General features: G+C 52.5%; 2 protein-coding genes across 10 annotated transcripts in view; one reads left to right on the forward strand and one right to left on the reverse strand.

Moving 5' to 3' along the window:
* The window catches only part of DSTN (destrin, actin depolymerizing factor), a 37,141-nt gene extending 27,389 nt beyond the window's left edge, over positions 1 to 9,752 (forward strand). For both annotated transcript variants that reach the window (XM_073878430.1, XM_025876948.2), the window contains exons 2-4: positions 2,913 to 3,220; positions 6,262 to 6,338; positions 8,513 to 9,752. In XM_073878430.1, the coding sequence (XP_073734531.1) occupies positions 2,913 to 3,220; positions 6,262 to 6,338; positions 8,513 to 8,622 (495 nt within the window). In that variant the 3' untranslated portion in view covers positions 8,623 to 9,752. The remainder of the gene's footprint in view (positions 1 to 2,912; positions 3,221 to 6,261; positions 6,339 to 8,512) is intronic.
* A 4,203-nt stretch (positions 9,753 to 13,955) lies between these two features.
* RRBP1 (ribosome binding protein 1) overlaps positions 13,956 to 26,205 on the reverse strand; it is a 64,051-nt gene continuing 51,801 nt past the window's right edge. For 2 of the 8 annotated variants that reach the window (XM_073878424.1, XM_073878422.1), the window contains exons 11-24: positions 24,848 to 24,938; positions 23,947 to 24,039; positions 21,591 to 21,683; positions 21,423 to 21,506; positions 21,183 to 21,272; positions 20,414 to 20,506; positions 19,916 to 19,987; positions 19,267 to 19,362; positions 18,640 to 18,723; positions 16,707 to 16,802; positions 15,899 to 15,982; positions 15,608 to 15,706; positions 15,047 to 15,190; positions 13,956 to 14,535 (exon numbers count right to left, since the gene is read on the reverse strand). In XM_073878424.1, coding sequence (XP_073734525.1) covers positions 14,497 to 14,535; positions 15,047 to 15,190; positions 15,608 to 15,706; positions 15,899 to 15,982; positions 16,707 to 16,802; positions 18,640 to 18,723; positions 19,267 to 19,362; positions 19,916 to 19,987; positions 20,414 to 20,506; positions 21,183 to 21,272; positions 21,423 to 21,506; positions 21,591 to 21,683; positions 23,947 to 24,039; positions 24,848 to 24,938 — 1,258 coding nt within the window. In that variant the 3' untranslated portion in view covers positions 13,956 to 14,496. Of the gene's footprint in view, positions 14,536 to 15,046; positions 15,191 to 15,607; positions 15,707 to 15,898; positions 15,983 to 16,697; positions 16,803 to 18,639; positions 18,724 to 19,266; positions 19,363 to 19,915; positions 19,988 to 20,413; positions 20,507 to 21,182; positions 21,273 to 21,422; positions 21,507 to 21,590; positions 21,684 to 23,946; positions 24,040 to 24,847; positions 24,939 to 26,205 lie in introns of all 8 variants that reach the window. The other 6 variants (XM_073878423.1, XM_073878427.1, XM_073878421.1 and 3 more) reach the window with 5 other exon arrangements.

The raw sequence follows: 26,205 nt of genomic DNA on the forward strand, positions 1-26,205 counted from the left end.
GAAGATTAGAATACTACTACTTCTAAAGCAGTAAAATGAAGTTTAAGGAAAGTGCTTTTTAAAGTAGGAAAGTGATAGGATAGTCTTGTAGTAGTTTTCTATTCTTAATTTTCTGTATCTACTGCCTCATGAATGTTTGTTTATAAACAAAGTGGATTAGATTAGATAGGATTGAAATAGATTATGATTGATTAGATGTGGACTAGATTAGATAGAATTGAGGTATATTAGAGATCTTTTAATAAATGAGATGATTAAATGGCCCACTTACCCCAATATTAAGTAAATGCTAGGATCTTAGTGTATTTTAACCCCCAGAATTCTTATGCGCATTTTTAAGTAACAGCTTTACTAAGCTATAATTCACATATCATAAAGTATGATTCAGTGGTTTTCAGTGTATTCAGAGTTATGCATCCATCACCACTGTCAAATCCCAGAGCATTCACACCACAAAGAAACCCCATGCCCATTAGTGGTCACTCCCCATTCCTTTTTCCCTTTAAGCTCCTAGAAACCACTGATGTACTTCCTGTCCATGGATTTGCCTATTTTGAACATTTCATAGAAATAGAATCATGCAATATGTGGCCTTTTATGTCTGGCTTCTTTCACTTAGCATGATGTTTTTCAAGGTTTATCCATGTTACAGCGTTTAACACTACCTTATTTTTTTATGGCTGAATAATACTCCATTATATGGATGGTATCGCATTTTATTTATCCATTCATTCAGTTGATAAACATTTTTTTCTTAATTTACTTATTTATTTGACAGAGGGAGACACAGCGAGAGAGGGAACACAAGCAGGGGGCATAGGGGAGGGAGAAGCAGGCTTCCTGCTGAGCAGGGAGCCCGAAGCGGGGCTTGATCCCAGGGCCGAAGGCGGACGCTTAATGACTGAGCCACCCAGGCGCCAGTAACATTCTTTCTTCTGCTTTTTAGCTATTATGAATCATGCTGCTCTGAACATTTGTGTACAAGTTTTTATATGGACATATGTTTTCATTTCTCTTATGTATATACCTAGGAATGGCATTGATAGGTATTAACTCCATGTTTAGCTTTTTGAGAAACTGCCAAACTCTTTCCTGAAGCAGCCGCACCATTTCACAATTCTGTCAGCAATGTAAAAGGGTTCCAGTGTCTCGACAGCCTCACCAACATTTGGTACTGCTTTTTCTATTACAGTCATCCTAGTGGGTGTAAAGTAGTAGATCCTTGTGGTTTTGACGTGCATATTTCCCTAATGCCTGATGATGTTGAGTGCTTTTTCCAAAGTGCTTACTGACCATATTTTATATCTTTTTTGGGGAAATGTCTATTCTTATGCCTTAGCCATTTTTAATTTGGGTCTTTTTTATTTATGAGTTATAAGGGATCTTTATTTTGGATACAAGTTCTTATTGGAAATATGATTTGCAAATATTTTCTCATATGTGGACTGTCCTTTCATCATTTTTTTAAAGAGATTATTATTTTAGAGAGAAAGGGAAGGGGGTGGGGGAGAGAGAAAATCTCACACTCCCCGCTGGGGGCAGAGCATGACACAGGGCTCGATCTCACAACCCTGAGATCATGACCTGAGCTGAAACCAAGAGTTGGACACTTAACTAAACCACCCAGGTACCTGTGTCCTTTCATCTTATATGTAGTTTTATTAATCAAATTACTTGACATTAATTTTGGGTGTCAAAATTAATATTTTTTGCATTGTTTAGTATTTAAATTTATGAAGTTTATAGTTCTTGCTTTAGAAAAGTTAACATGCAAACCAAAGTAGTTAATGAAGCATCAAAAATTACGGCTTTAGTAAAGTTAATGCAAAGAGGACACTCCTTAAAGAAGATGAAAAGATTAAAAACTCAGGTTGAGACCTTTTGCTGTCAGGGTCACATTTCAGAATAGCAAATGGTAAAAGGTTTATTTTTCTGGTCAGTATGATCCTAAATTAAACTATCTTCTTTCTACAGCAGTAAGTGTTTTCTTATCCTTTTTTTAAATTGAGATATAATAGACAAATAACATTGTGTAAGCTGAAGAGGTACAAGGTGTTGATGTGATACATTTATATATTGTAATATGATTACACTAATAACCTCCATCATGCCACATAATTATGTCTTTTTGTGGTTGAAACAGTTAAGATCTAGTGATCTTAATTTAAAACTTGGAGATTTTGTAAGTGAAATTTTAAAGGCATATGATTAATACATTACTAAATATTAATCACATAATTTTGAAATGTGCGTAGAACAAAAACCTTTTAATTCTTTTATTAGAGGGGCGCCTGGAGGCTCAGTCAGTTAAGCAGCTGCCTTCGGCTCAGGTCATGATCCTGGGGTCCTGGGATCGAGCCCCACGTCCAGCTCCCTGCTCAGCGGAGAGCCTGCTTCTCCCTCTGCCTGCCACTCTGCCTACTTGTGCTATCTATCTGTCAAATAAATAAAATCTTAAAAAAATTCTTTTATTAGAGAAAGATATGATGGGATGGAATTTTCCCAATGCAGCCACTCTGTCCATCTGCTATGCATTATGAAAAGAATTTTGGGTATTATTAATACCCAAACGGGGGAGATGACTACTCCCAGTCAGGGCTCTGAGCAACCCCTTTAAAAGAAAAGAATCTAACACCTTAGGAAGCACCTTTTTCCAGGTTTTAGGGTAGGAGGGGCTGCTGTAGCTCAGTCTTCCCTAATCCTATGTAATAGTGATGAATACTTCATGTAATCTTTTTAAAGTTTAATGACTGAAACTAGCAATTGCAGCTTAGATTTTTTTCTGTTGGATGATGAGTATACCTTAAAAATTTGAAGTGTATGCTAATTTATAAGGAAAAGTTACATAGTGTTTTTATATTTGGCACAATAAAAGTTGTAAGCCTCCTTCTGACTTTTTTTCCTTGTTATAGGCTTCCGGAGTGCAAGTTGCAGATGAAGTATGTCGCATTTTTTATGACATGAAAGTTCGGAAGTGCTCCACCCCAGAAGAAATCAAGAAAAGAAAGAAGGCCGTCATTTTTTGTCTCAGTGCAGACAAAAAGTGCATCATTGTAGAAGAAGGGAAAGAGATCTTGGTTGGAGATGTTGGTGTAACCATAACCGATCCTTTCAAGCATTTTGTGGGAATGCTTCCTGAAAAAGATTGTCGCTATGCTTTGTATGATGCAAGCTTTGAAACCAAGGAATCCAGAAAAGAGGAATTGATGTTTTTTTTGTGGTAAGCATCAGAAATATCGAGCTTCTGTATGACTCAAGAGTTAATCTTACTGTTAGCACTTGGAGAAACCAGTTCCTAGGGCCAAAAGGATTTTCAGTCAAGCTATCTGCAGTCATTGTCATTTAATTTTTATTTACAAGGTTTCATAATGTCTTAGCTAGATTAATGTTTGTGGGACCAAAACTAAGTTTTAACTACTTTTTGTGTACTTGAAAGAATATGACTTTTAGTAGTTGATTTTTTTGGTGGGGGTAGGGACAGAAGCTAGATTTTATGCATTATCTGAACTCACTTATAAGCTAACGTTTCTCTAAAAATTCTTCCTAGAATCCTGAGAAGAAAGTTTACCCCACCAAAATCCTTCTCCAACACGTCTTGCCAGCAACCAGCCTTTCACTTTTTAAAACACCCATCCTTTACTTGTTCCTCTGTGGTTTGCTACTTTTTTTTTAAAGAAGAATTTATTTATTTAAAGGGTAGGGGAGAGAGTGAGTTGAGGGAGGGGCAGAGGGAGTGGGAAGGAATCTCAAGCAGACTCCTGCTGGGTGTAGGGCTTGATCTCATAAGCCCGAGATCATGACCTGAGCCAAAACCAAGAGTTGCAGGATTAACCCACTGAGCCATCCAGGCCCCCCTCTGGCTTGCTACTTTGGAAGTTGGTACTATAATTGCAACTGTAATTAGGTCAGTAGGGGGTAGCCATTAGCCACTGTGGCTATTTAAATTTAAAATAATTAAATACATTTTAAAACTCATTTTCTTAGTCGAATTTCCACATTTTCACATTCTCAGCCAACACGTGACCAGTGGCACCGTATTGGGTAGCACAGACCGAACATTTCCATCACCACAGAAAGCCCTTCTGGATAGCCTTGTTCTAAATAGTGAAAAAGTGTTATAAGGTGATTTATGTGGTCTTTTTCTGCTTAATTTAGTTATCTTGGTCTTTTCAAGTAAGTTTGAGATTAAGCTTGAGTTAAAAGTCACACATGTGTCTCTTATTAGTTGTATTATACTACTTTCCTTGATAGGAATTCTTATGTAGTATATTCTCTAGAATATTCCAATGGAAGGGGGGTGGTTAACAGCCTTTGATTTGGGGTGGGGAGTGAGGGTCTTCTTGATACCTTTGCCTGAGCCAAGACAAGGCTCTTAGCTGTTTGTCACCAACAGCTTGGGATATGGAGCTAGGAAGTCAAAAGAATTCTGGTTTAAAGGAAAGTAACTCTAGATCACACCTCAGTCACATTTCAGCAAGCCTTTATTGAACTTGATTAAACCAATATGCTGTGTGGAATATAAATGTGGGGTCAGGGTGCTTGTTTGGGGGCAGCTTACTGTTCTGCAAGTCTGAGAGCCACAACAGATCTACATAAGGATAGTAGCTGATGAGACTTCAGACCAGCACATTCCTGATACGAACTTTTATTTCTGCTACATTCCAGGTATTGTGTTAGAGTCTGGGAAAACAGCTATGAGTAACATGGGTGAAGCCTCTACCCTTCTGATCGTAGATATGGCAGCTGAAGGCATAGGCTTTTAAATTAATGACTGTTTACTTCATTTGCACAATTTTTACCTGTTTTTTTCTACCTTTTTCCCTCCACTGTGAAAATAATACATCATTATTAACACTTGGAAAATAAAAGTAGAAGAAAAGGGAAATCAGTGTTAATAGAGTGTTTTGTTTTGCACTGTTGCTTTAAGAAAACGTACAACCTTATGAGTTGCCCATAACAGGCTCTCTTTAGGGCCCAGGGAATGGCTCTTACTTAAGGTGTTTTAAAAATCTGGTTAGAGTAAAATCAGAACAGCTAATGCTTTTTTCCTGTCCCTGACCTATTTTGCATAAAGAAAGTACCCACTTAACTTTGCAGCTCAAGCAATTTCCAGACCTAAGGTGGTGGTTATGGCTCTGCCTCCCTCCTTGGAACCTCAAGTTGGGAGGAATAAGCATCTGAGAGACACAGAGACTGCTGTTCCTGCTTCCTCAGAATAAAAACTGCCCTCCGTGGGAGGAGGAGACTAGTGACTAGGTGAAGTCCACACTAGCCCTCAGTGCTAACGACTGTGGAATGGTCTGGAAATATGGCAGCTAAATGCAAGCATTAGGTGTTAAAAGTATTTACACTCCGTGTAGAAGTGTAGCAAGATAGTGTGAAGCGGAGGCAGGCCTGGGGTTTGGTGGCATAGTGGGAAATAATTCATGGACAAGCAGTTTGAATAGGATGAGATTTTTCTGTGCGTTGTTAGTATGTTATTTTTCAATATTGCTGGTGAAGAAAGTGAAGAAACGTATGCTGTGCTTCCAGTGTTCATTCAGGAGGAGGGAGACACTAAAAGTTTTGTAAATACAAGATAATAATATTGACAGTCAAGGCATAATTATTGCTGAATTGCTTAAGAAAACATCCTTGTGACATGTTTTATTATGTTAGGCTAAGAAGGAAAGCAAGTACTCATGTGGTCAGAATTTGCTATTTGTCTATTGGAACAGACATAAATGAAGGGACTGGGGAGGGTTAAGAAGGGGACTTTGTTTTCTAAAAAATAAATTACAAATAATCTGAAGCAAAAATGCTAAAATTGCTAGCATTTCTTAATTCAGGGTGGCAAATACTTGATTTACAGATTATTCTCTGTACTTGCTGAAGGTTCCTGGCCAGAAAGAGTTGAAAACAAGATGGTGTTATTAGCCTGAACTCAAGCCTTTATTGATAAAAATGGGGAAAAAATTTTAAAACAAATTGGGTAATACAATTATCCAGTGTTGGTTTTTTTTATTATGGACCCGTTAATCTGATCTTTACTTGGTGGTTCTCTGATTTTATTCCACCTTATTCAATCTGAGCCATTCTGTGTGTGCCTCTCCTTGATAGTCTCTGAGGAAGGGGGAGCTAGACAAATTGTGTGGTTGGCAAAACTCTCCCAGGAGTTTCTGAGGACCCTCCCCCATCACGGATGTAAATGTTTAACACAGTGTAATTGTACTTTCTCTAAACCTTTTTTTTTTTTTTCCTTTTTGGCATCTCTTTATCCAGGGCACCAGAACTAGCTCCTCTGAAAAGTAAAATGATCTATGCAAGCTCCAAGGATGCAATCAAAAAGAAATTTCAAGGTATGGATTAGTTTTACTTCCAAATATTTAGAGGTGTGATGGACCCCTGGAATGGGGGCTGTATCTTTTCTGAGAAGCACCTTATTTCCTTTGGAGAACCTTGGTGACAAAGTGAGGAAAAACCTGGAAGGTTGAACCTCGCTTTCAGCACGTCTTCTGCCTTCTGCCCGGCACCCTTGAGCTGAACCACCTGTCTTAAAAACCTTATTCTTGGTGGTGGGGCGGGGGCGGGGAATGGATGACAAAAAACAAAAACCCTTTATTCTCTGGACATTGTGTACATATTGCTTGTTTAAGGTGGTTTTAAATTAGTTTGGGATGCTGAGTTTCTCACATAGCATATGGAGAGTCATTGGTTTACATTGGCCCTACTACATAATGAATTATTGCCTGTGAATGTGTTGACATAACAAAGTTGAAAAAAGGAAACATTCATACATGGGAAAGGATATTCTTTATCTCTAGCTTTACTGTGGAATGGTATGATTTTAGTTAACTGACTCATCTGTGTCCAAAGTAAAGTGCCCTTATTCCTTGAACTGACCACTTCTCTTTGCCTTGCCACGGGGTGATTGGGATCCTGCTGAGATGGCCTGACCATACATACTGCCTCTAGCCGGGAGGAAGTGTTGGTATGATGGGAAGAGCATGGGGCAGATGCCCAGAGGACTGCACTGAGGGCTAAGCTTTAACCTAACTGCTGTGTGACCCTGGCCCAAAGCACTTAACCTCCTTGGGCTTTGATTGTCTTGCTGTAGAATGGGAGGTTTGGTCTGGATTGTGTCAATGCAGTGTAACAGGTTGCCCAACTGCCTTCCTTGCCATGGCCAGCTCCAAACAGCTGGGCGAGCCAGGGTCACAGGGCTTGGCCCGGTGTGGTTTTTGTTTTGTTTTACTGTGGCTGGTTTTTATATTCTTGTAGAACAGGGTTGCTCTAGCTTGTTTTACTTAGGAAAATGAAATCCTCGCTTCTTTCCTTGAAACCTATTGCTGCATCATTCAGGCCTTGTCAGATTCTATGTGCATTTGGTTGATGTTGGCCCCCCCCTGCTTCCCAGAAGTGTGTTCACCAGTTGGTTAACTGATGTTTTAACGTAACTTCTCAGCATTCCACAGCACAACTGAAAAAGATTGACGATGGATTCCTCACCATCCTTATGCTGTGCTGCCTTTCAGTAAAGGAAAGGGAATTGCTATAAAGACTTGGCCTGGGTGATGTTAAAGATGGTCACCTTGTCACTTTTTTTCCTTCACGAAACTATCACTGGCTTTCTCCAGTCAGTACTAAGTGGTACAAAAGCTGACCTGCTATGCTTTCTGCAGCTAAGAAATGGTCTTAAAATTATGGAGAATCAGGAACAATGCAGCTGTTTGAAAGATAGCAGCTCTTTACAGAGAAGTGACTGTAATTCCCTAAGTGAGCTCATTCTGCAGTGAGGCGATGTAATTTTTCTGAGAAAGCCATCAGTAACACATTTTACATAGTTTTCATTGTGATAGAGTTCTTAAATGTGTAGTATACCACTGGAGAGCTAACTTCTCTAGAGCAAAGGAGAGATGCCTGTTGTAAATACTCTTATTTTTCAATATAGTTGACAAAATCAGCTGTGCAATCGAAGCATTGAATTTATATTTGTACTTAACGTTTTAAAAACCAAGAAAATTACTAGATCTGCTTTTTAACTTTTTATTGAAGCACAACATATCTATAGAAAAGTGTACATCATAAATTTTTGTGGAACTTACTGTTCACAAACTGAACAGAATGGTGGTTTTTTGGTTTAACAACCAGCACCGCAGAAGTCCGCCTCGTGCCTCTTTTAGTCACACCACTTTCTCTTAGTCCTGCCCCAGGGGAGCCAGCAGCCTGGCTTCTAGCAGCATAAACTAGCTTTGGCTGATTTTCCATTATACAAATAGAATCATCCAGACTGTATGCTTTTATGAAGTTTGGCTTCTTTTAGCGTCCTGTTTGTCAGTCATTCATTTTGATGCATGTAGTTACAGATTTATTTATTCTCCTTACTGTGTAGTATTCCATTGTTTGTATATACCACAGCTTTTCTATCCATATTAGAACTGGTCTTTTTTAAAACAGTTTCCTGTCTTAGAGAAAGAACTAGGTTACGTTACTGCTATAATCCTTAAAGAGAATTGTTGTTTTTCCTCCCTAGGCATAAAACACGAATGTCAAGCAAATGGGCCGGAAGACCTCAATCGGGCTTGTATTGCCGAAAAGCTAGGTGGATCCTTAATTGTAGCTTTTGAAGGATGCCCTGTGTAGACCATCATTCAGTGCCACAAATCGAAAGCTTCCATGTTTAATATTATCCTCTTGCTATATAAGTAAAGCAAATATGTTTAGGCCAGGGTCTCACAGAGGGGGAGCTGTCTTGTCATCTGTTAAAGTAAACTAAATATTCTATAAACGTGCAGATGGCCCTAAATAAATGTAAAATCTAAAGTTTTATTGGTGTGAAATTAAATTTATTGGCCAAATGCCTGTTTTGATGAGTTGGCTTGTAAAGGTTTTTGTTAAACTCACGATTTTTAATAATGCAATTCACCAAACAGTACAAGGGCCATATGAAGAGAATTATTGCATCTTTGTAACCTCAGCAGTTACTTTGTTTCTTTTGCTTAGAGAATTGGTCGTAATCTGGTTATAATTTTGGCCCAAATTCTTTACTGTCTTTTGAGCTAAACTGCATAATGGAAAATAAATCTCCTTACCACATGTAACAGCACTAATATACTAACTACAGTAAGACTAAGTCAGGCAGTCTTTTAATTCTAGCAAATGTGTGATGGAGACTGCCTCAGAATTGTGCACACTTCTAACCAGCGCTGATCTTGCAAAGCACTATTTTGAGCATGCAGTTGGAACGCAGGAAGCAGCTCCCTGCACCTGCAGTGAGCACTCCACTTGCTAGTTGAGAGACTGTTTGGAGAGTGACCTTGCATCTTGGAAATAAAATCATGGTGTGTCCTCAGGAGAATGTACAATACATTGTAACAACTAATTATAATGCAAATTAAGGCTCCATTGTAATTATAACACTTTGTTAATGAAGATGGTAACATGGTATATTGACAAGCTGGGGCACCTGTAACAACTGTGTCTCCAGAATTTTGTTGCTGCTGGTACAGTAAGGTGTGGAAGAACACTAAGTATATGTGTATGCTGGGGCCTGGGAGAACTTCCTAATTTCCTAGAGCAGTTTGTTGATTGTATGTGGGATGGGGAGCAGGGATAATGGATGACACCCACAGGAAGCCACTACCTGATGACACTTGGAAGTGATTGTCTTTAACATCACAGGCATAACACTTTGAACAATATAGAGATGCACACAGTTGAACTTAGAAGTAGCAGTATTGGCTTTATATAATAAAGGAAGCATTTTTAACTTACCTCTTGTGTAATTATTCACATGGGAATTGGGGATGAAGGACTTGGCCTTCCATAAATTGGATAAGGCGTGGAGGTTTGGGTATTTCAGACAATTAGAGTTAAGATCACAGTTCCTTCCTCTTATTGAATGAGGAAGTTGGCGTAAAAAAGCTGGGAATCTTTTTCTTCAAATGTGTATCCAAATACCAAGCTTTTATCTCCTTTCCGATTTATTTGGGAGGCAAAAAAGTTATGCTTAAATCAAAATACTTCTGCTTGTCATTCTTTCATCCTGAATTTCTGATTTCCTCTACTGCCAAGCAGTGCTTTCAGCAACAGTCTCTATTAACAGGCCTCCCAAGAAGCGTCACAGGCCACGGCTGCCTGACTCAATCAGCCATGTAGGTGGAGTCAGGTGTTTGGTCAAGGAGTTTTTTTCTGTGGTGTCAGCTTGTGGCATGTGGCACTTCTTGTAGAACCAGCACTCCCTGCTGGTGTGTGTGCATTTGCATGTGGGGGGGGTGAAGAGGGGTGGGAGGTGGGAGAGGGATGCATGCTATGGGGAGGGTCTCACACAGGGTACAAGGATGTAAGAGAACGTAAGCCTCTCCCACCGCTCCACTCTCCGGCCAGAAATTGGGAAGATGCTAATAGTTACTTCTATCTCCACCTAGGGGAACTTTTGAGAGTCTTACTGCATTCCTGAGGTGGGGGCCCAAGAATTCTGCTAACAAGGACTGCAGGTCATTCTGATGCCAAACAAGAGTCTAAGACCTCAGCGGAGTCTGGTGAGGAGTTAAACTGCAGGTATACATGCTTTCCAGAAGCACGTTTACGTTCCTACAAGTGCAGACACGGTGCAGAAGTATGTTTGTGGAAAGCTGACTGGAGGGTCATCTGCTGATACTCTTTTGCCCTGGGAAAGAAGCAGACAAAGCCACTGCGACCAAATTCAGAGCTTGACTATGAAGTTTGTTATTTCAGGGAGTATTAATCCCGTAGGAAACAGTGAGCACAGCAACTCGGATAATAGAATTAGGCTCAGTGGAGTGGTTTCCTTTTTTGCAGAACTGCCCAGAGGGCTGGCTGGTCACACATAGGAAGTGCAGCTTCTGTTTCTTGGCTGGTTTGTTGTTCTTTGGACTCTCAGACTGGATATGCCTAGGGGACATACCACTTTCCCATGATTTGGGCATTTCTGAAATACAGACCAACACTTTCCGGACCAAGTTCAAGCTGGGCTGCAGCTGTAAGAAGGGTCATTCTAGTTGACCCCTGGAACAAGAGGGGTTGGGTTAGGTTTGGACTGTGTGGGTCCATTTATAAGTGGATTTTTTATAGTGCAGGACTATAAATGTTCCTTATGATTTTCTAAACATTTTTTTTAAAGATTTTATTATTTGAGAGACAATGAGAGAGAGCACATGAGAGGGGGGAGGGTCAGAGGGAGAAGCAGACTTCCTGCCAAGCAGGGACTCGATCCAGGGACTCCAGGATCATGACCTGAGCCAAAGGCAGTCGCTTAACCAACTGAGCCACCCAGGTGCCCTAAACATTTTCTTTAGCTTATTGTAAAAATACAGTGTATGATACACATAACGTAGAAAATGCATTAATCTACTGTTTGTGATTGGGAAGGCTTCAGGTCATGAGTAGACTATTTGTAGTTTATGGGAGAGTCAAAAGTAATACAGATTTTTCACTGTGCGGGGGGGGGCATCTATGCCCCTAACCCCTGTGTTGTTCGAGGGTCACCCATGATTGCACTGTGGCTACGAGAGGGTGAAGTTCCAGGAGCCAGGGATTTGCTGGAAGCAAAGCTTGTGTGACCTGAGCCGTTTGGCTGGCCAGGTCTGTCCTTGGACTCTGCCCAGAAGACCTGCCAGCCTGTAGCCGGTGCCCCCAGCGGGCAGCCCCAGAGAGGTCAAGTCACTTGCCTAAAGTCACACATCTCGCAAGCGGCAGAGCTGGGGCTACAACTTGCATCTTTTGTTCTGGCCCTAAGCTATTCCCATTGCGCCCTGGGAGAGTTCTTCATTTCTAACATCTGAAATTCTAAGGTTAGATCTTGTTCAGTGCCAGGGATGAGGCTGGAACTGGAGCAGGGAAGGTAACAGTTCTTTCAGGCTTTGAATCCTGTTAGACCCAAATCTGAAGGAAGCTCAGAAGGCATTTGTGGAGGGTGTCTAGTGGTTTCTAAAATTTTGTTTTGGCTGCCTGCAGGCCACGCTATCCTGGTGTTTGTACGTTTTATTGGATATCATGTAGAGATGACCAGAGGAAGCTGGTCAGAAGAGGCGCTGCTCACACAACGGGGCTACTGGGTCTGGGGATGCTGTTCATGGGCTGCGTGACCCTGGAGCTTCAGGTCGCGTCTGGGAGCCTCTGAAGGGCACGATAAGAGACTAGATGCTCTCGGAACTCTCCCAGCTGCACTGTCGTTGGGGCCAGGGGCAGGGGGGCTGTGTTAGACGCGGCAGCAGCACCGAGCCCGGCCGCCTGGGCCGCGGCCTAGGGGAGAGCAGTGCTTCCTGTCAGCAGCCCCGTGGGCCAGCGTCAGCTCACTGGCAAGTGCTCAAGGCCGGCCTGGGCGGTCCCTGCCTCCACACCAGCCTTCAGGGCATAGGGCTACACAAGCCAGTTACCCAGGGCTGCAGGGGCCCTGCATTTGCAGGACAGGGAGCTGTGAACGGCCAGGCCAACGAGGCACGCGCTCCAGGCATCTGTGTCATGTTAAGACTGGGGGGGGGGGGGCTGATAGACCCCCGCATTCTAGCATCTACCGAAGGCAGCTGCCTCCACTATCTTTCTGAATGGCTCTCTTCCTTCCCCAGCCTGGCACTGGGACCTTACCCAGGCCAGCCCTGGTGACAAGGCCAGGCCGAGGCGAGCTCTGGCAGGCTGTTTAGCGGAACTTGGGTCCCCTCTGCTGAGGACCGACGATGGGCCCTGAGAGCTTGAGCTGCAGGAGGTCTCCATGGTGGCCTGAGAGCCCCCAGGTCAGCCTCCTGGGGTCCCCACCCTGCATCGTGCCCGCCTTTGTTTTACCTCCTTGAGGCAGGTAGACAGCGGAGGGGCTCTGCCAGGTGGTCTGAGGGCTGGAGCCAGAACCCAGGGAGCTGGCCCCGGGTTTGGTACTGCCCAGGTCTCTCTCCCATGCCTTTCTTGCCCCAAGGTCCGCCCCTCCTGTGCCTTCAGAGGGCATCTGCCCAGCATAAGGGTTCTCAATTCCGTAGTCAGTGTGGCAGGGGGACGGGAGCTTACTAGAAATGTACGCTCACAAGGCCATGGTGATGTTTCTGACGCAGGAGTCTGGTGCAGGGTCAGGTCAGGCCTCAGTTTCCCACCAGGAGACTGACCAGGGTCCTAAACCACTGGCCTTGGTTAAGGCCACTCACTGTTGGTGGGAGGAGTTGTGACCCCCCCCTCCCCGGCGCAGGTCATTCTGCATAGAGTCCCTGCTCCTAATGCACAGGGCACATGGAAGTGCCCTAATGCACAGGGCACAGGGGCCACAGGTCTGGGGGGACTCGGCCACTATTCATGGGAGTCCATGGACTGTGAAAGTCAACTCTTCCCCTCCAGCTGACCCCCCAGGCTGAGTGATACACTGACAAACGTTAGAGGTGGGTTTGAAACCTGCCTTGCCTTTTACTAGGTGAGCTTTCACTTCAGTGCGGATTCTTTGCAGAAAGGGGGGGCGTGGGGTGTACCTCCCGTGGGGACTGGAAGGTTTCACATGAGAACCAAGCACAAGGCTGGGCACATGGTCAGCATCAGGTATCGTTAGTTACTTTCTCCTGTTCAGTCTCCTGCCAGAAAGCATAGCATCCGCGTCCCAAGTCCTGTGGGCTTCCCCTCTCCACTTCAGCCCCCTCCAGAGTTCTCTGCCAGAACAGGTATGATGGTCTCCTCTTGTTTAAAAATCTCGGGGCTCCTACTGCCTTAGCTGTCCAGATGCCTTGTCCTTCGTAAGCTGGCTCCACGAGGCCTGCTTGCCCTCGCCACCGATCCCTGCACCTGCTCTCCCCTCCGCCGTGAGCCCTCCTCCCCTCTCCTGACAGACACCTCCTGCTCTGGTGAGCTCCAGCTTAAGCTCACTTCTATGGGGAGCCTTCCCCAAACTTCCAGCATCCTGACCCCAATACCGTTGCAACACACAGGTGCCACACGGCATGGTTACAAGGCCGGGGAGCCCCAGCAGACCAGACGAGACCAAAAGCGCCGGGCGACAATGTTGGTTTTAATGGCATGAACATCCAGGAGGTCACACATCCGTTGTTGCTGGCAACTTCTCCCAGGGGTGAGGGGCTGTTGCCTCGCTGGGCTGGGATGTGACCCTCCAGTCTGCTCCACAGCCTTGGAGACTCTCCCCCGGGGCCGCCCGCCTCCTGACCCCCCCAACCCAGGGAAAGAAAACAATTGCACTGATTGACATACAGATACCCAGAGGTCCCGGCCTCCCCAGCACATCCCCTGGGGTCTGTCACAGAGCTGATAAGGGCTTTGGCGTCTGCTCGGAGGTGGTCCAGGGCTGGTCCTGGGGAATAGTGTTTATCAAATGTGACAAAGGCTCTTTTACAAACAGGGGGTCTGGAAGATCTATTTCTGTGATTCTAAGAGACTCTCGTCTCTAATGGCTTCTCTCAGAGCTACTGGAGGTTGGGCCTTGATAACGCTGTGTTGGTTGGTTGATTTATTTGTAAGGAATGTGTAAGGCATTTTGGTAAGTTGAACAGTAACTTCTTGTCCTGAAGAGGAGACTCAGACAGATGTGCCCTCCTTTGAGCTGCTACTGTCCTCCTGTGAACAAAGGTGGGCAGAGGGAGGGAGAGGCTGGGGCCAAGGAGCCAAGGCAAGTGCTCACCCCTAACTCCTAGGGGCCTCCAGTCCCCCTTGGGGTTAACACCTCCACCCCACTCCTGTTCCCTCAGGGAATGCCCCAGCCCAGCAAGTCCGGAGAACCAGAGCGGACTCCAGGCTACGGGGAGCCGGCAGGAGGAGAGGGAGGTCCCTGAGTTTGGGTGAGGACCCCGGCACCCCAGGCTGTGTAGAGTGAGGACCTAGTGGGCAGTGGGCGTCAGGGATGCACCTCCCACCAAGGAGGACTGCGGAAGGGTGGGGGCTGGGTCCGGAAGGCTGCGGGGTCCTGCCACCTGCTTTCAGGAGGCTGTCCCTACTACGTCCCGCCCCCAGGCCTGGGTCTCCTATCTGCCCTGCAGCCCAGGAGTCCTGGGGCCTCGCTGCTGCGGGGGGCGGGCCCACCTCCAGGGGCTGGGGGAGCCGAGGCTGTGGGCAGGGCCGGGACACTCACGGTTTTGTCCAGCTGCCCCTGCAGCTCCTTCACCATCTTGCTCTCCTTCACCAGCTGCTCCTGGGTTGTCTTCAGAAGCTCCTGTAATTTGGTGGCAGCGCGTCCCAGGTCACTGGTTAATTTCTTCTCTTTTTCCAGTCTCTCCTGGGGGTCAGAGGGTCCAAGGGGATGAGCCAACACGCGGCACACAGCAGAAGGAGCACCTGGCTCTACCCAAAGGGCCCCGCTGCCCGCGAACCGGGAGTCCTCCAGAGGCGTGCAGCTGCGGTCCGTGCCCCACCACCAGCTTCCTGTAACACTGGGGAGCTCCCGCGGTGCACTGGGGCTGCTGTGACAGTTTTACTTCCTGGACAGAGCCACACTAACTAGCGGCTGCCCAGCGTGACCTTGGGGATTTAGGGATCCCGCCACCCCCCATCACCACCAAATGAGGCTGGACCCTGCTCAAGGGGCTTCAAGAGGGCTCCTCTCCCCCTCCCACCCCAGATAGTGACCCTGGGAAGCTGGTGGCAAGAGCCGGCCCCTGGTGGCCCTCCTTTCCTGACCCCCCCCCACTTCTACCTTCAGCTGCGAGACCTCCTCTGCTTCTGAAGACTCGAGGGACCCCATGCCGCGGAGCTTCTCCAGCTCTGCCTGGAGCCGACACGCCGAGCTCTGAGCCTTGGTGGAGACAGGGCAGGAGGCCATGGGCAGGAGGCCCTGCACACCCCACAGGCACATCCCACAGGTCCGCCGCGGGACACGGGTTCAAGGTGGAGGAGTGGGGGGGCCGAGGCCGGACGGCCCCTCAGAGTCCCGACCCCCATCCCCACTGGCCCTGGTGCACCGGGGGCTGCAGGGGCAGGGCCTGACCTCCTCAAACTCGGCTGTGAGCTTCTGGCGCAGCGCCTGCTCGCCCTCCAGGGTGGCTTCCGTGCGCTCCAGCTGCGTCTTCAGCTGTGTGGAAACACCACACACAGACTGTGGGAAGCTGGGGAAGGACCCCCGCGGGGACCGCAGCTCTGGGCAGCCTCCACTTCTAGCTGCAACTGGCGCTCCCTCAGCCTCTCCCTGCCTCCGGCTGCCCCCATTCCCAGAGCTTCCCCCTTTGGGGAGATGGTGCCTCCGCCCGCAGGGACAGAGCTGGGGGACTGAAGAAGGGCGCTACTAGGACCTCTGCTGACCCCGGGTGCCTTTAGCAAGAGCCACAGTGCAAGCCCCAGCCACGTAACTCCGTCCCCACAGCTGCTCCTCTGGGGACAGGCCCCTGGGGAGGGCTCTCAACCGCAATTATTTGGGTCAGAAGTCTGGAGAGCAAGCGCCCTGCAAGGGACGTCGCAGCAAGGGCCACAGCGGAGACCAGACTCCCTAACCGCAGGCCCGGCCTCCCTGACTCGCCCTCCCACCCCTCCCGCACACATGGTTAGGATCCAGCGCCTGATACCTCTCTACGGGGCCACTTCCTGCCCTTTCCTCTGCTCTGGGGCTTCCTCAGAACCTGGGCGGCCCCTGACTGGGCGGGGGGAGGACAGAGCAGGCGGTGGGGGCCGCGAGTGGCAGCCAGTAGCAGCCAGCGTTCAGCCGGAACAGTGGCCTGCCGCCCTTGCTCTCCAAATGGGCGGGAGGGGGCCCACACGGGCTGTTAGTGACAGACATCTGGGGACCGGCTCACCGCCCTAACCTCGACGGGGTCCTGCTCTGCTGGGGGGGCAGCTGGGGACCCAGCTACGTCACCATCCTCTACGTGGCTCTTCATCTCACTCAACTGCTGCCTGACCTGAAACAGGGAGGGGTGGGGGGTTTGTGCCAATCACAGCCGGACACAGGGCCACCGTGCACACGCGCGCGCACAGACCCCCTCGGGAGGGCGGCAGATGCTCCCGATGGCTGAAGCCCCATGGGGGACCTGGTCTGGCAACCATGACCCCTCACCCAGAGCCAAACTGAGGCCTAGGGGCCATCCCTGTGCTCTGCTCCAAGGCCAGCCGTTGAGCCCTCCGCGGAGCAAGGTGACCGCTGACGGACATGGCACACACACAGCTAAGGAACCGAAAAGGAAGTGAGAGGCGGCGCACGGGCTCGGTACAAACAGCACCGCCGAGGTCCCGGATCCCTTTCAGGTGCAGTCAACTGTTCAGAGCCCTCTTTAGGGTCTAGGAAAGATGAGGAGAGGGCACCTGCCTAATAAGGTCCCCTCACATCAGGGCTCCACCCCTGGAGGGCAGGTGACACACCGGGGGGGCCCCCAGGCCACGGGGCCTCCGATCTGAAGCAGCAGCTGCATCACCCACGAAGCTCGGGTGAAGGTTCTAGTCGGGATCAGGGTGGGCCCTCAGTACAAGCTCCCCAGGGGGCCTTGGATGGTCTCGGGCCCCCTCCAAGAGGCACTGCGCCAAAGGACATCGGCAGGCCTGCCCCCCAGCTTCCCTCCCTCCCAACAGCAGCCCCCCAAAGGTGACACCAAGATGGGCAGGCCTGTGATGAAGAATTCAGGGGTTTTCTCTGCCCATGACCCCCACCCGGGCGGCACGCCCAGGTCCCGTCACCCAGACCCGGCGTAGGCCATCATGGCTTTGGTGAGTGGCCCTCGGGCTCAGGCGACTCGGCCCGGATGGTGCCCGCTCTCTGGTGTGCCGGCCCTGGGTGAGGCCTGAATAAGCATGGGCATGCTGGGGGGTCTGGAGCACGTGCCCCAGTGCAGGGGCTGCTCGTGGCTCGGCGGTGGCTGCTGGGGGGAGTGCCCGCACCCCGGACCAGATCTGCCGGCTCTTCTCCAAAAACCAGACGTGTGTTTGTCTTCCCAAAACTGCCAATTTCTAAGTGGTAATGACTAACTCAAGATTTTAGGAAAGGCTGCAAATCCAGCAGCACGGGCTGTGGCCGAAGCCCCGGGGCTGGTCCTGGCGTGGGGGAGGCCCTCCTCCGTGAGGCCTGGCTGACCTCGCCAGGGGCCAGGGAGTGCGTCAGCCACCAAAGCGGACAGCTAGGAGGACCTGAGGCCACCTGCATGGCAGGGAGCCCCACACCTCTGCCAAGGCAGCACCCCTGTCCGGCCCCCGCCCTGGGGTACGGCAGGCCTCCGGGCACGCCCACAGGTTTGACCGAACTGGTCTGAGCCACAGGTCTCACAGGGAGCGGGACTGCCCCCAGCCCCAGCCCTGAGCTCCCAGCCCCTTCCCCCAGGGCCACAGGAAGTGGAGCGTGAGCACTGGTCCCGGCAGCCACCCCCCAGCTTGCAGCCCCTCCAGCAGGACCCATCAAAGCCTGCCCCTAGGGGCGCCTGGGTGGCTCAGTCGTTAAGCGTCTGCCTTCAGCTCAGGTCATGGTCCCAGGGTCCTGGGATCGAGCCCCGCATTGGGCTCCCTGCTCAGCAGGAAGCCTGCTTCTCCTTCTCCCACTCCCCCTGTTTGTGTTCCCTATCCCCGTGTGTCTATCTGACAAAAAAAAAAATTTAAAAAAAAAAAAAAAGTCTGCCACTAATGCTGGATCGGCGCACACCTCCCCTCCACCACGCCGCGTTACCCTTGACGGGGTGGAGAAACACGACTGGCCAGTTAACCACACGCACGCACGCACGCCCGGGCACACACCCGCTCCTCTCCACGCTCACTCACCAGGGCGAGCTCATCGCTTTGTTTCTGGGCTTCACTCTTGGCTGTATCCAGCTGAGATTGAGATTCTAATAAAAGTTGCCTCAACTTGGAGAGGAAATGGACCCAGGTGACGGGGAAAAGGAGAAAACCAGTCAGACAAGCGAACAGGACCCGTCGCTGTAACCCACCACCCGAGAACATCAGAGCACAGCAGGGAGGCGGGGGCTCTTAGGCCTTCCGGAACCACTGTCTTTCTTGAAGACATTGGGAAGACAGAATCCACTACATGCCTGGCTTGGATTTTCCTTTACAGACTGTCTTGTAAAAGAGGCCTGAAGTCTGAGATCAAACCAGCATGGCGGGGAGGGGGCAGGCTTGTGCTTTTGGCTTCTGAGCAGCCAGAAGCCAGTATCAGATTTAAACCCATCTGTCCCCGAAACGGTGTCCCCAGGCCAGGGAGAGAATTCTCCTCAGAAGGCTGCGCTGTCCGTGGGGCCGTCTCACTGCAATCTGCCCCCTGCCACACCTCGGTCAGCCGGCCCGAGGCCAGGGCCGAAGCCTGAGAACCCAGACTCCGCGCTCAGGTGACAGCAAGCCAAGGGAGGAGGAGAAACGCCGAGCGGCCGGGGACCCCATGGGCGGACTCACCCCCGCCACCTCCTTGGCGTAGTTCTGGCACTCGGCGCTGGCGGCCGCCATGTGCTTCTCCAGCTCTGCCTCCAGATGTGAGGTGTGCTCCCTCACCTGGACGGGCACACGCACACGCGCGTCAGACGCCCCCAGCGGGCCCGCAGGAGGCAGTGACCACAGGGAACAGGGTGACAGGGCGACAAGTCTGGCTGCCCAGGGGTAAGGGCTGGGAGCCCACCCATGGCCTGTCGGCAACGGGTCAACCAAGGACAGGCAGAGACGAGTCCCCGGCAACAAAACACCTTCCCAAACTCCCGGGCCTAGGCGTGTTCTCAGCCTCAGCAGGGGCGGAGAGCAGAGCTTTAGATTGGCTTGCCAGGTGGATGCCAGGGGCACCCTCTAGAAGGCCAGGGCTGACGGGGTGTCTGCAGAGAGCACTGGGGCCACCTCGCACTCCTCCCGCGACGCGGCCCCCGCAGAAGCCACCGTGCACCGGGGCCCCACGGCTGCCTCGGGCCGCGGAGCCTGTGAGTGGCCCTCATGGAGGAAGAGCAGGACTGACAAGACCCCTTCGCCTCCCTCAAGACATGCGCAGTCCACGAGGGAAAAGTAACTACAAGGGCCTCTGTAATAAGGAGCGGCCCACTGGGCAGAGCCCCGCACCTACCTGCTCTGAACTTTCAAGTTCTCCTTTTAGCTTCTCTACAATGCCTTCCAGATGTTTCACTGTGACCCGTGACTGCCAAGCAAGGGGAAGGCCTCATCATACCTGAGCCCCTGGAAGGGGACGGTCCCAGGACCCGAGCAGGATGGGCCCCCTCCCTGGGAAAGCCCAGTGGTGCCCGCCCACCTCAAGGGTGACCGGCAGCCTCTTCCTTGGGGGGAGGGGGGCTCTTGAGACTGAAGAGTCAGCTGTCACTCCACAGTCCCACTTGATGTGGTGTCACCAAAACCCAGCAAACTCGCCCCCTGTCTCCCAAGAGACCCACGGGAACGCCACCACGCCCCCCCCCCCATGGGCTTTCCCTCTAGTTTTGATAACTTCTGACCTAGCTGTGAGTCTCCGGTAAGTTATGTTTGAATTCCTAGGGTAGGAGGACCCCCACCCCCCAAGCGACACCTGTGTCACTGACCCTGGGACAGGGTCTCAGGGCCCTTCCTGTACCTTCTGGAGTTCCTGCTCCGTGGCGCTCACTTTGGCCTTCCACACGCGCTCCTCCTCCTCCACGCTCTTCTGCAGGTCTTTGAGCATGCCCTCCTAGGGGAACGGGACGCTGAGGCTGGCCCCCTCCCCGGAGACCCTGACCCCATGAACACGGCTGCGAGCTCCTGCCCCCCGGCTCCCCTGCGATGGCTGCGCTGATTCTGTCACGGTGTCACGGCGGGAGGCAGGTGGGTCAGTCCCGGAGTGGGGTCTCTGCCAGGGTGCAAATGCAGACTGCGGGCCCCACGAGGGAAGCCACCAGGACTCTCACCTCGGTGAGGTTTGCCACCGGCACTGACCTCAGTGGCCCCGGGGCAAGAAGCGCGGGGTGGGGTCAGGCAGGAGGGCTGGACCTAGCATGGCTCCTGAAGTCACAGAGACAGTGTGGCTTCACGCCGGCCACCAGCCGCACGCTCATCTCTTCCTTCCCCAGTCTGTTCCGTGTCGTGGCTGTCTCTGCACCCCAACCCCCCGGAGAGCCAGCCCCAAACCCGCAACCCAGCCCCCTCGTCAGCTCAGAAGCGGTGAAGGCCTGAGCCCCTCCCTCATCCCCCTTACCGCTCAGCCAGAGAAATGGGGCCTAGGGAGGGGCTGTGACTTGCCCAAGGTCACACACAGCCAGCATCTTGAACCCAGGGCTCTCTTCCCCAAGGCCACTGGCCCGCCCCCTGCCTGCAGGTTCTGCAAGCTTCCCTGCAGCCCTTGAGGGACACCCAGCTACGAGCCCTACCGTCTCTGCCAGGATGGTGCGGTACTGGTCACACTCGACCTGCAGATTGTTCTGGGTCTCCTCAGCCTCTCTCAGCTTGGAGGCCAAGTCCTGGGGGCAGAAAGGGCTCCGGTTAGCCAGACACAAAGGTTTCGCCCCGCTGCCCAAGGAGACAACTCTGGGCGCTGGGGCCAGGGGCCAGCAAAGGGGACAGCGGTGGCCCCGGCGATGGGGCAGGGCAGGGGGGGCAGCCGTGCTCACCGACGAGGGCTCTGTGCTAGCCGGCGGCTGCTTCAGCAGCTCGGGGCCCTTCTCTCGGAGCTCCTGCAGCCACTCAGTGTAACTCTGCAAGCACACGTGCAAGGTGGGGCCCAGAGACACTCCCTCCGGGCAGCAGGGTCCCCTGGGGGCCGCCCCCCCGCCTCCTACCTGGGGCGCTGAGCTGGACAGCGCCGGTAGCAGAGCCGACAGGGCCTCCTTGGTCTGTGCCTCCATCAGGCTGAGCTGCTTCTCTGATTCCTCCTGGAGGAGAGGGGAGGGTGGCCTTCAGCCCCGCGCTTTGGGGCAACCCCAGGGCGTGTCTGTGGAGATGACTGGGCCCCACCTCAGCTCTTTGGCAGGGGGGACAGGATCAAAGGAGAAGGCGGGCGGCGCCACGGGGCTGATGGGGGCGGTGGGGTGGGGCTCAACCTCGGCAACGGGTTCTGGCCACGGCCTGTGCTGGGTCAGTTTTTTATTTTAAAGATTTTGTTTATTTATTTGAGAGAGAGAGAGAGAGAGAGAAACAGCATGAGAGGGGAGAAACAGCATAAGAGGGGAGAGGGTCAGAGGGAGAAGCAGCTCCCCGCTGAGCTGGGAGCCTGATGTGGGACTCGATCCTGGGACTCCGGGATCATGACCCGAGCCGAAGGCAGTCGCTTAGCCAACTGAGCCACCCAGGCGCCCCTGTGCTGGGTCAGTTTTAAGTGACCTCCGCTCGGCTGGAGGGACATGGCAAGCTAGCCCACGGGGCAGGCGCAGGCTCCCCTGCCACCTCCCAGCAGGAACCCACCCACAATCGGTTGTCAGTTTTAGAGCTCTCCACACAAGCTTGTGCGTGCGTGCATGTGTGTGCGTGGACGACCAAGCTGCTGTGGGGGCCAGGGAGGAGACAGACGGAGGAGAGGTGCATGTCCCAATGGCCACCACTTAGGGGCTACCGCCGGCCAGGAGGGGCCGCGCCCAGCAGCCACAGAGGGGCAAGGATCAGCAGCCACAATCTGCGAAGGGAGGAACCCACCCAGAAGGGCTAAGGGCTCCGTGGGGGTCACGTCTCCTCTGAAGTCTGACTCACCCTGGCTGGCTGTGCCAGGCCAGACCCCACCCATCCTCCTTAAGGCTCCAGCACAAAGTGCAAGCAAGGGATGGAAGGAGGATGGAAGGGGCTATGAAGCGAAGCCCAGCACAGCACATGTGTCCCTGGGGACACGTAATACCCCTTCCCCAGACCCCGGGGAGGTTTCTGGCTAAAAGAAAGTCTTATCTAACCACCCGTCGCTGGCAGATTGAGCCTGCTGCTGGCCCGCCAAGATCATGGCTCAGCTGGAGACCTGAGGGGGCACCAGAACTCCGACTGGATTAGGGCCTTCGAGCGGCGTTCTGAAACGTGCATGACCAACAGACGCCCGGCCTGACCACAGCACCCATGGGATCTGGACGCGAGTCTCAGAAGCAGACCCTTCTTGGCTCACCCAGCGATGCAGCTTGGGGCCCCGATGCCAGTGGCCTGCTGTGGATCCCTGACCTCAGGACCCCCGTCAGACCCTGGGGGTCATGTCAGTCCAAGGCCAGGGCCAGAGGCCCTGGAGGCCGGCTGCATGGCTGGGAGCAAGCCAGGTGCCGCCTCCCACCACAGCTCCTGCCTTTGTCACAAAAGGCCAACAGGCTCCCGGGTCACTTCTGGGGAGGTGCCCCAGCAGGACCTGAGGCCAGCTCTCCACCTCCCGCCTCGACTTGGGGCCTTGGCTGATACAACCTTCAGGCTTCCTGGGAAGCTCATGAAAGTCCCTGCAAAGCTCATGATAACAGGACAGACATGCCTTCTGCATGAGCGAGGCTGGGAGGGGAGGGCTGGCTGCCCGGGGCCTCTCATCAAGGACGGACACACGCCACAAGAGGGGGTGGGCGAGGCCCTCACTGGCCACCGGCACGGGCCACCTTCCCCCCGCCCCCCGCCCCCACCAGAGTTCAGCACTGGCTCTCGGCCCAGGGCTCCAGAGGCAACGTGGGGGCCCTGAACACAGAGACACCCACAATCCCCCCACCTGGGTGGCGCAGAGCTCGGGACCCATCGGGCTCCAGGGACCAAGTGCTTGCTGCTGAAGACAGCCTTCCCTCTGTGGTTTACTGTAAAGCCCGGTCACAGAACCCTCAGGGCCACGACTGCAGAGGCCCCGAGAAAGTGGCAGGGGGGAAACAACACGAAGCAAGTCCACAGGACAGCCCAACCGTGGACTCACTCACAGCCCCCACCGCCTGTCTCTGTGCCCTGCCGGCAAAGGGCCCAGCTGAGAGAAGGCACCAAGAGTACGTTTCCCCCTTCATCTCAAGGGGAAAGGAAGCAAAGGAAGGGTGAGGAGGAGGGCAAGGAGGAAGGTGCAGGGGCACAGGGCACACCGTCTGACGGCCCCGGGGCCCCTGGCATGGGTTTCTGAGGCTCCACGGCCAAGGCTGCTCTGTACAGTTTGTGTGTTTCATGTGGTTTGCTAAGCCAGCAGGTGAGGCTGAGTGCGCGGGACTCTCTGACCTTGCCCTGGGTCAAGGAGCGTAGCTTCTCCTCGCAGGCTCTCTCGGCCGAGGCCAGGGCCTCCATGGCCTTCCAGTTCTTCTCTCGGAGGTCCTGGGGGGAGATGTGGGAAAGGTCAGTGGCCAGGTGGGGGCAGCCGCCAACACATCCCCCATAAGCTGCCTTGGCCAGGCTCAGCAGGGAGGGAGGACCGTCCCCGACCCTCACTTGGGAGCCCACAGGGAGCTGCGAAGGGACAAAATGCCCTTTCTCTTGGCCCATGTTGTGGGCCTCCCTGGGGCAGCCCGCTACGGAGTGGCTGTGGTACAAGGGCGTGAGGAGGTGCGCGTCCTTTCAGGGAGGTTCTAGGATGAAGGAGACAGAAGAGAGGGTCAGCCTGGCTCCTCAGACAGAGGCTCCTGCCACCGCTGAGTGGCTCTGGCCATGCCAGGCCCAGGGAGGTGCAGGCGGGGGCTCCCCGGGGAAGAGCAGATGGGGCAGCCAGCGAGCCTGGGCTGTGTGAGGAGCAGTGAGGGGCAGCCTGGCCGGGAGGATGCAGCTAAGACCCCGCTGCACGCCCTGCAGAGGAAAGGGGCTTTTCTATCCCCTTCTCCCGACACCAGCCTCCCCACTCCAAGGCGACCAACGTGCCCCAGACCAGACCAAGCGGGACATCCCAACCCCATCACGGGCTGGCAGTACGGGGGGGAGGGGGCTCCTCGCTTGGGCACAGGACCCAAGCCCACCCGGTGGGCGGCAGCCCTGGGAACGTGATGGACCCAAGGGGAAAGGAGGCCTCGCCAAGCCCCCGGAAGTCGGCAGGCTTCCAGCCACGAGCAGCACGATGGGACGTGAAGAGGTAGCCGACCCCCTTCCTGGTTCACACAAGCCCAGCCTCACGCCCGTGCCCCTCAGCACTCACGTTGTTCTTCCCTTTCTGCTGCTCAACGGCCTCCTTGAGCTCAGTGGCCTCCTCCTCCAAGCACCGCACCTGGGACTCCAGCTCCTTGAGGCTGAAGGGAGAGAGGGACGGCACCGCTGGGCTCCCAGTGCCCACAGTGTCCCCAGGCCCTGTCTCCGCAGGGCCCCTTCTGCTGCTCAGACGCCCACCCTGAGCCACTCGGCTGGGGTCAGTCCACCCCCGCTGCCCCCAACCACCTCACGGGGCACAAGCTTTCAGGGGAGCCCGTGGAACCACCCCCGCCCCATCCTCCCCACTCATCCCAATGGCCCGGGGTCCTGGCTGCATGCAGCCCCAAAAGGCCACCCGAGTTCTGCCTGGTGACATGGGCCGCTGGGGCCGCAGAGGTCAGAGCAGCCAGGGCGGCCAGGGAAGGGATGTACCCAGCCAGCTTTCCCTTCTAGTGAACCGAGCCCTGTCCCCTGGTACGCAGCTCCTGCTCGACCTGGTCCTGCTCTGTCCCCACAGAACATGTCAGCTGGCCCTCCGGAGACAGGGGCGGGGCCTTCTCACGGGACTGCTGAGCAGGAGACTCATGTGGTGCTGTCCCCTTCCCCCCCAGCCCCCAACCAAGACTCTGGACGCTACTGTTCTCCACCGGGTACGGCAGAACCATCCTTCATCCAAAACCTAAGTCTGCAGAGACCCAAAGGCTCCTCCCTCAGGTCTCTGCCCAGGCTCCGGGAATCAGCCCCAGATTACCCCCAGACACCATGGCACAGGTGAGATGTCAGTCCCATCTTTTCATGCTTCTCTCCACACTCAAGAGCCCAGTGGGCTTCGAGCACCCTCACCATCCACAGAGTGAGAGGCTGATACTGCTAGAGCTGGACTAGCCATTCCAAGGAGCAGGCTTCAAACAGGCACTTTCGTATGTCAGGTTCTACATTAAGTTTTAGGACAGGGAAGGTCTGAGGAACACGTGAAATCTAAAGTCTAGAAGTGATTAACTTGGACTCGAAATTGGGAAGGAAGCCCCCACCCGAGGATGTGCCCACCAGAAGGGGCTGCTGCCAGCCTCAGGGGGCCACTGCCAGCCCGATGAGGACATACTGATCTGTATTTGTTCTCATGGGCCACGGTCAAAAACGTTTTGAAAACCACCATTCTAACGCATCTTAGGGCTGAGCAATCTAAGTGCGGGCTGAGCACCCTGCCTGGGAGCAGCTCCCACCATGGCACTGCCTCACCTCGTTACTCTAAACCGGCTGTCAGGAAGGCCTTCAAGTCAGTTGACTCCTTGGGCCTTGCTTTCAGGCCCAAGGAACCTTTGACCCCATCCTTGAAGCTGTGCCGGGAGCCCTCACAGCTTTTCCCTC

Source organism: Callorhinus ursinus, unplaced genomic scaffold (assembly GCF_003265705.2).
Source record: "Callorhinus ursinus isolate GAN/ISIS: 27379988/994484 unplaced genomic scaffold, GSC_fseal_2.0 scaffold29, whole genome shotgun sequence".
Lineage (NCBI taxonomy): Eukaryota > Metazoa > Chordata > Mammalia > Carnivora > Otariidae > Callorhinus > Callorhinus ursinus.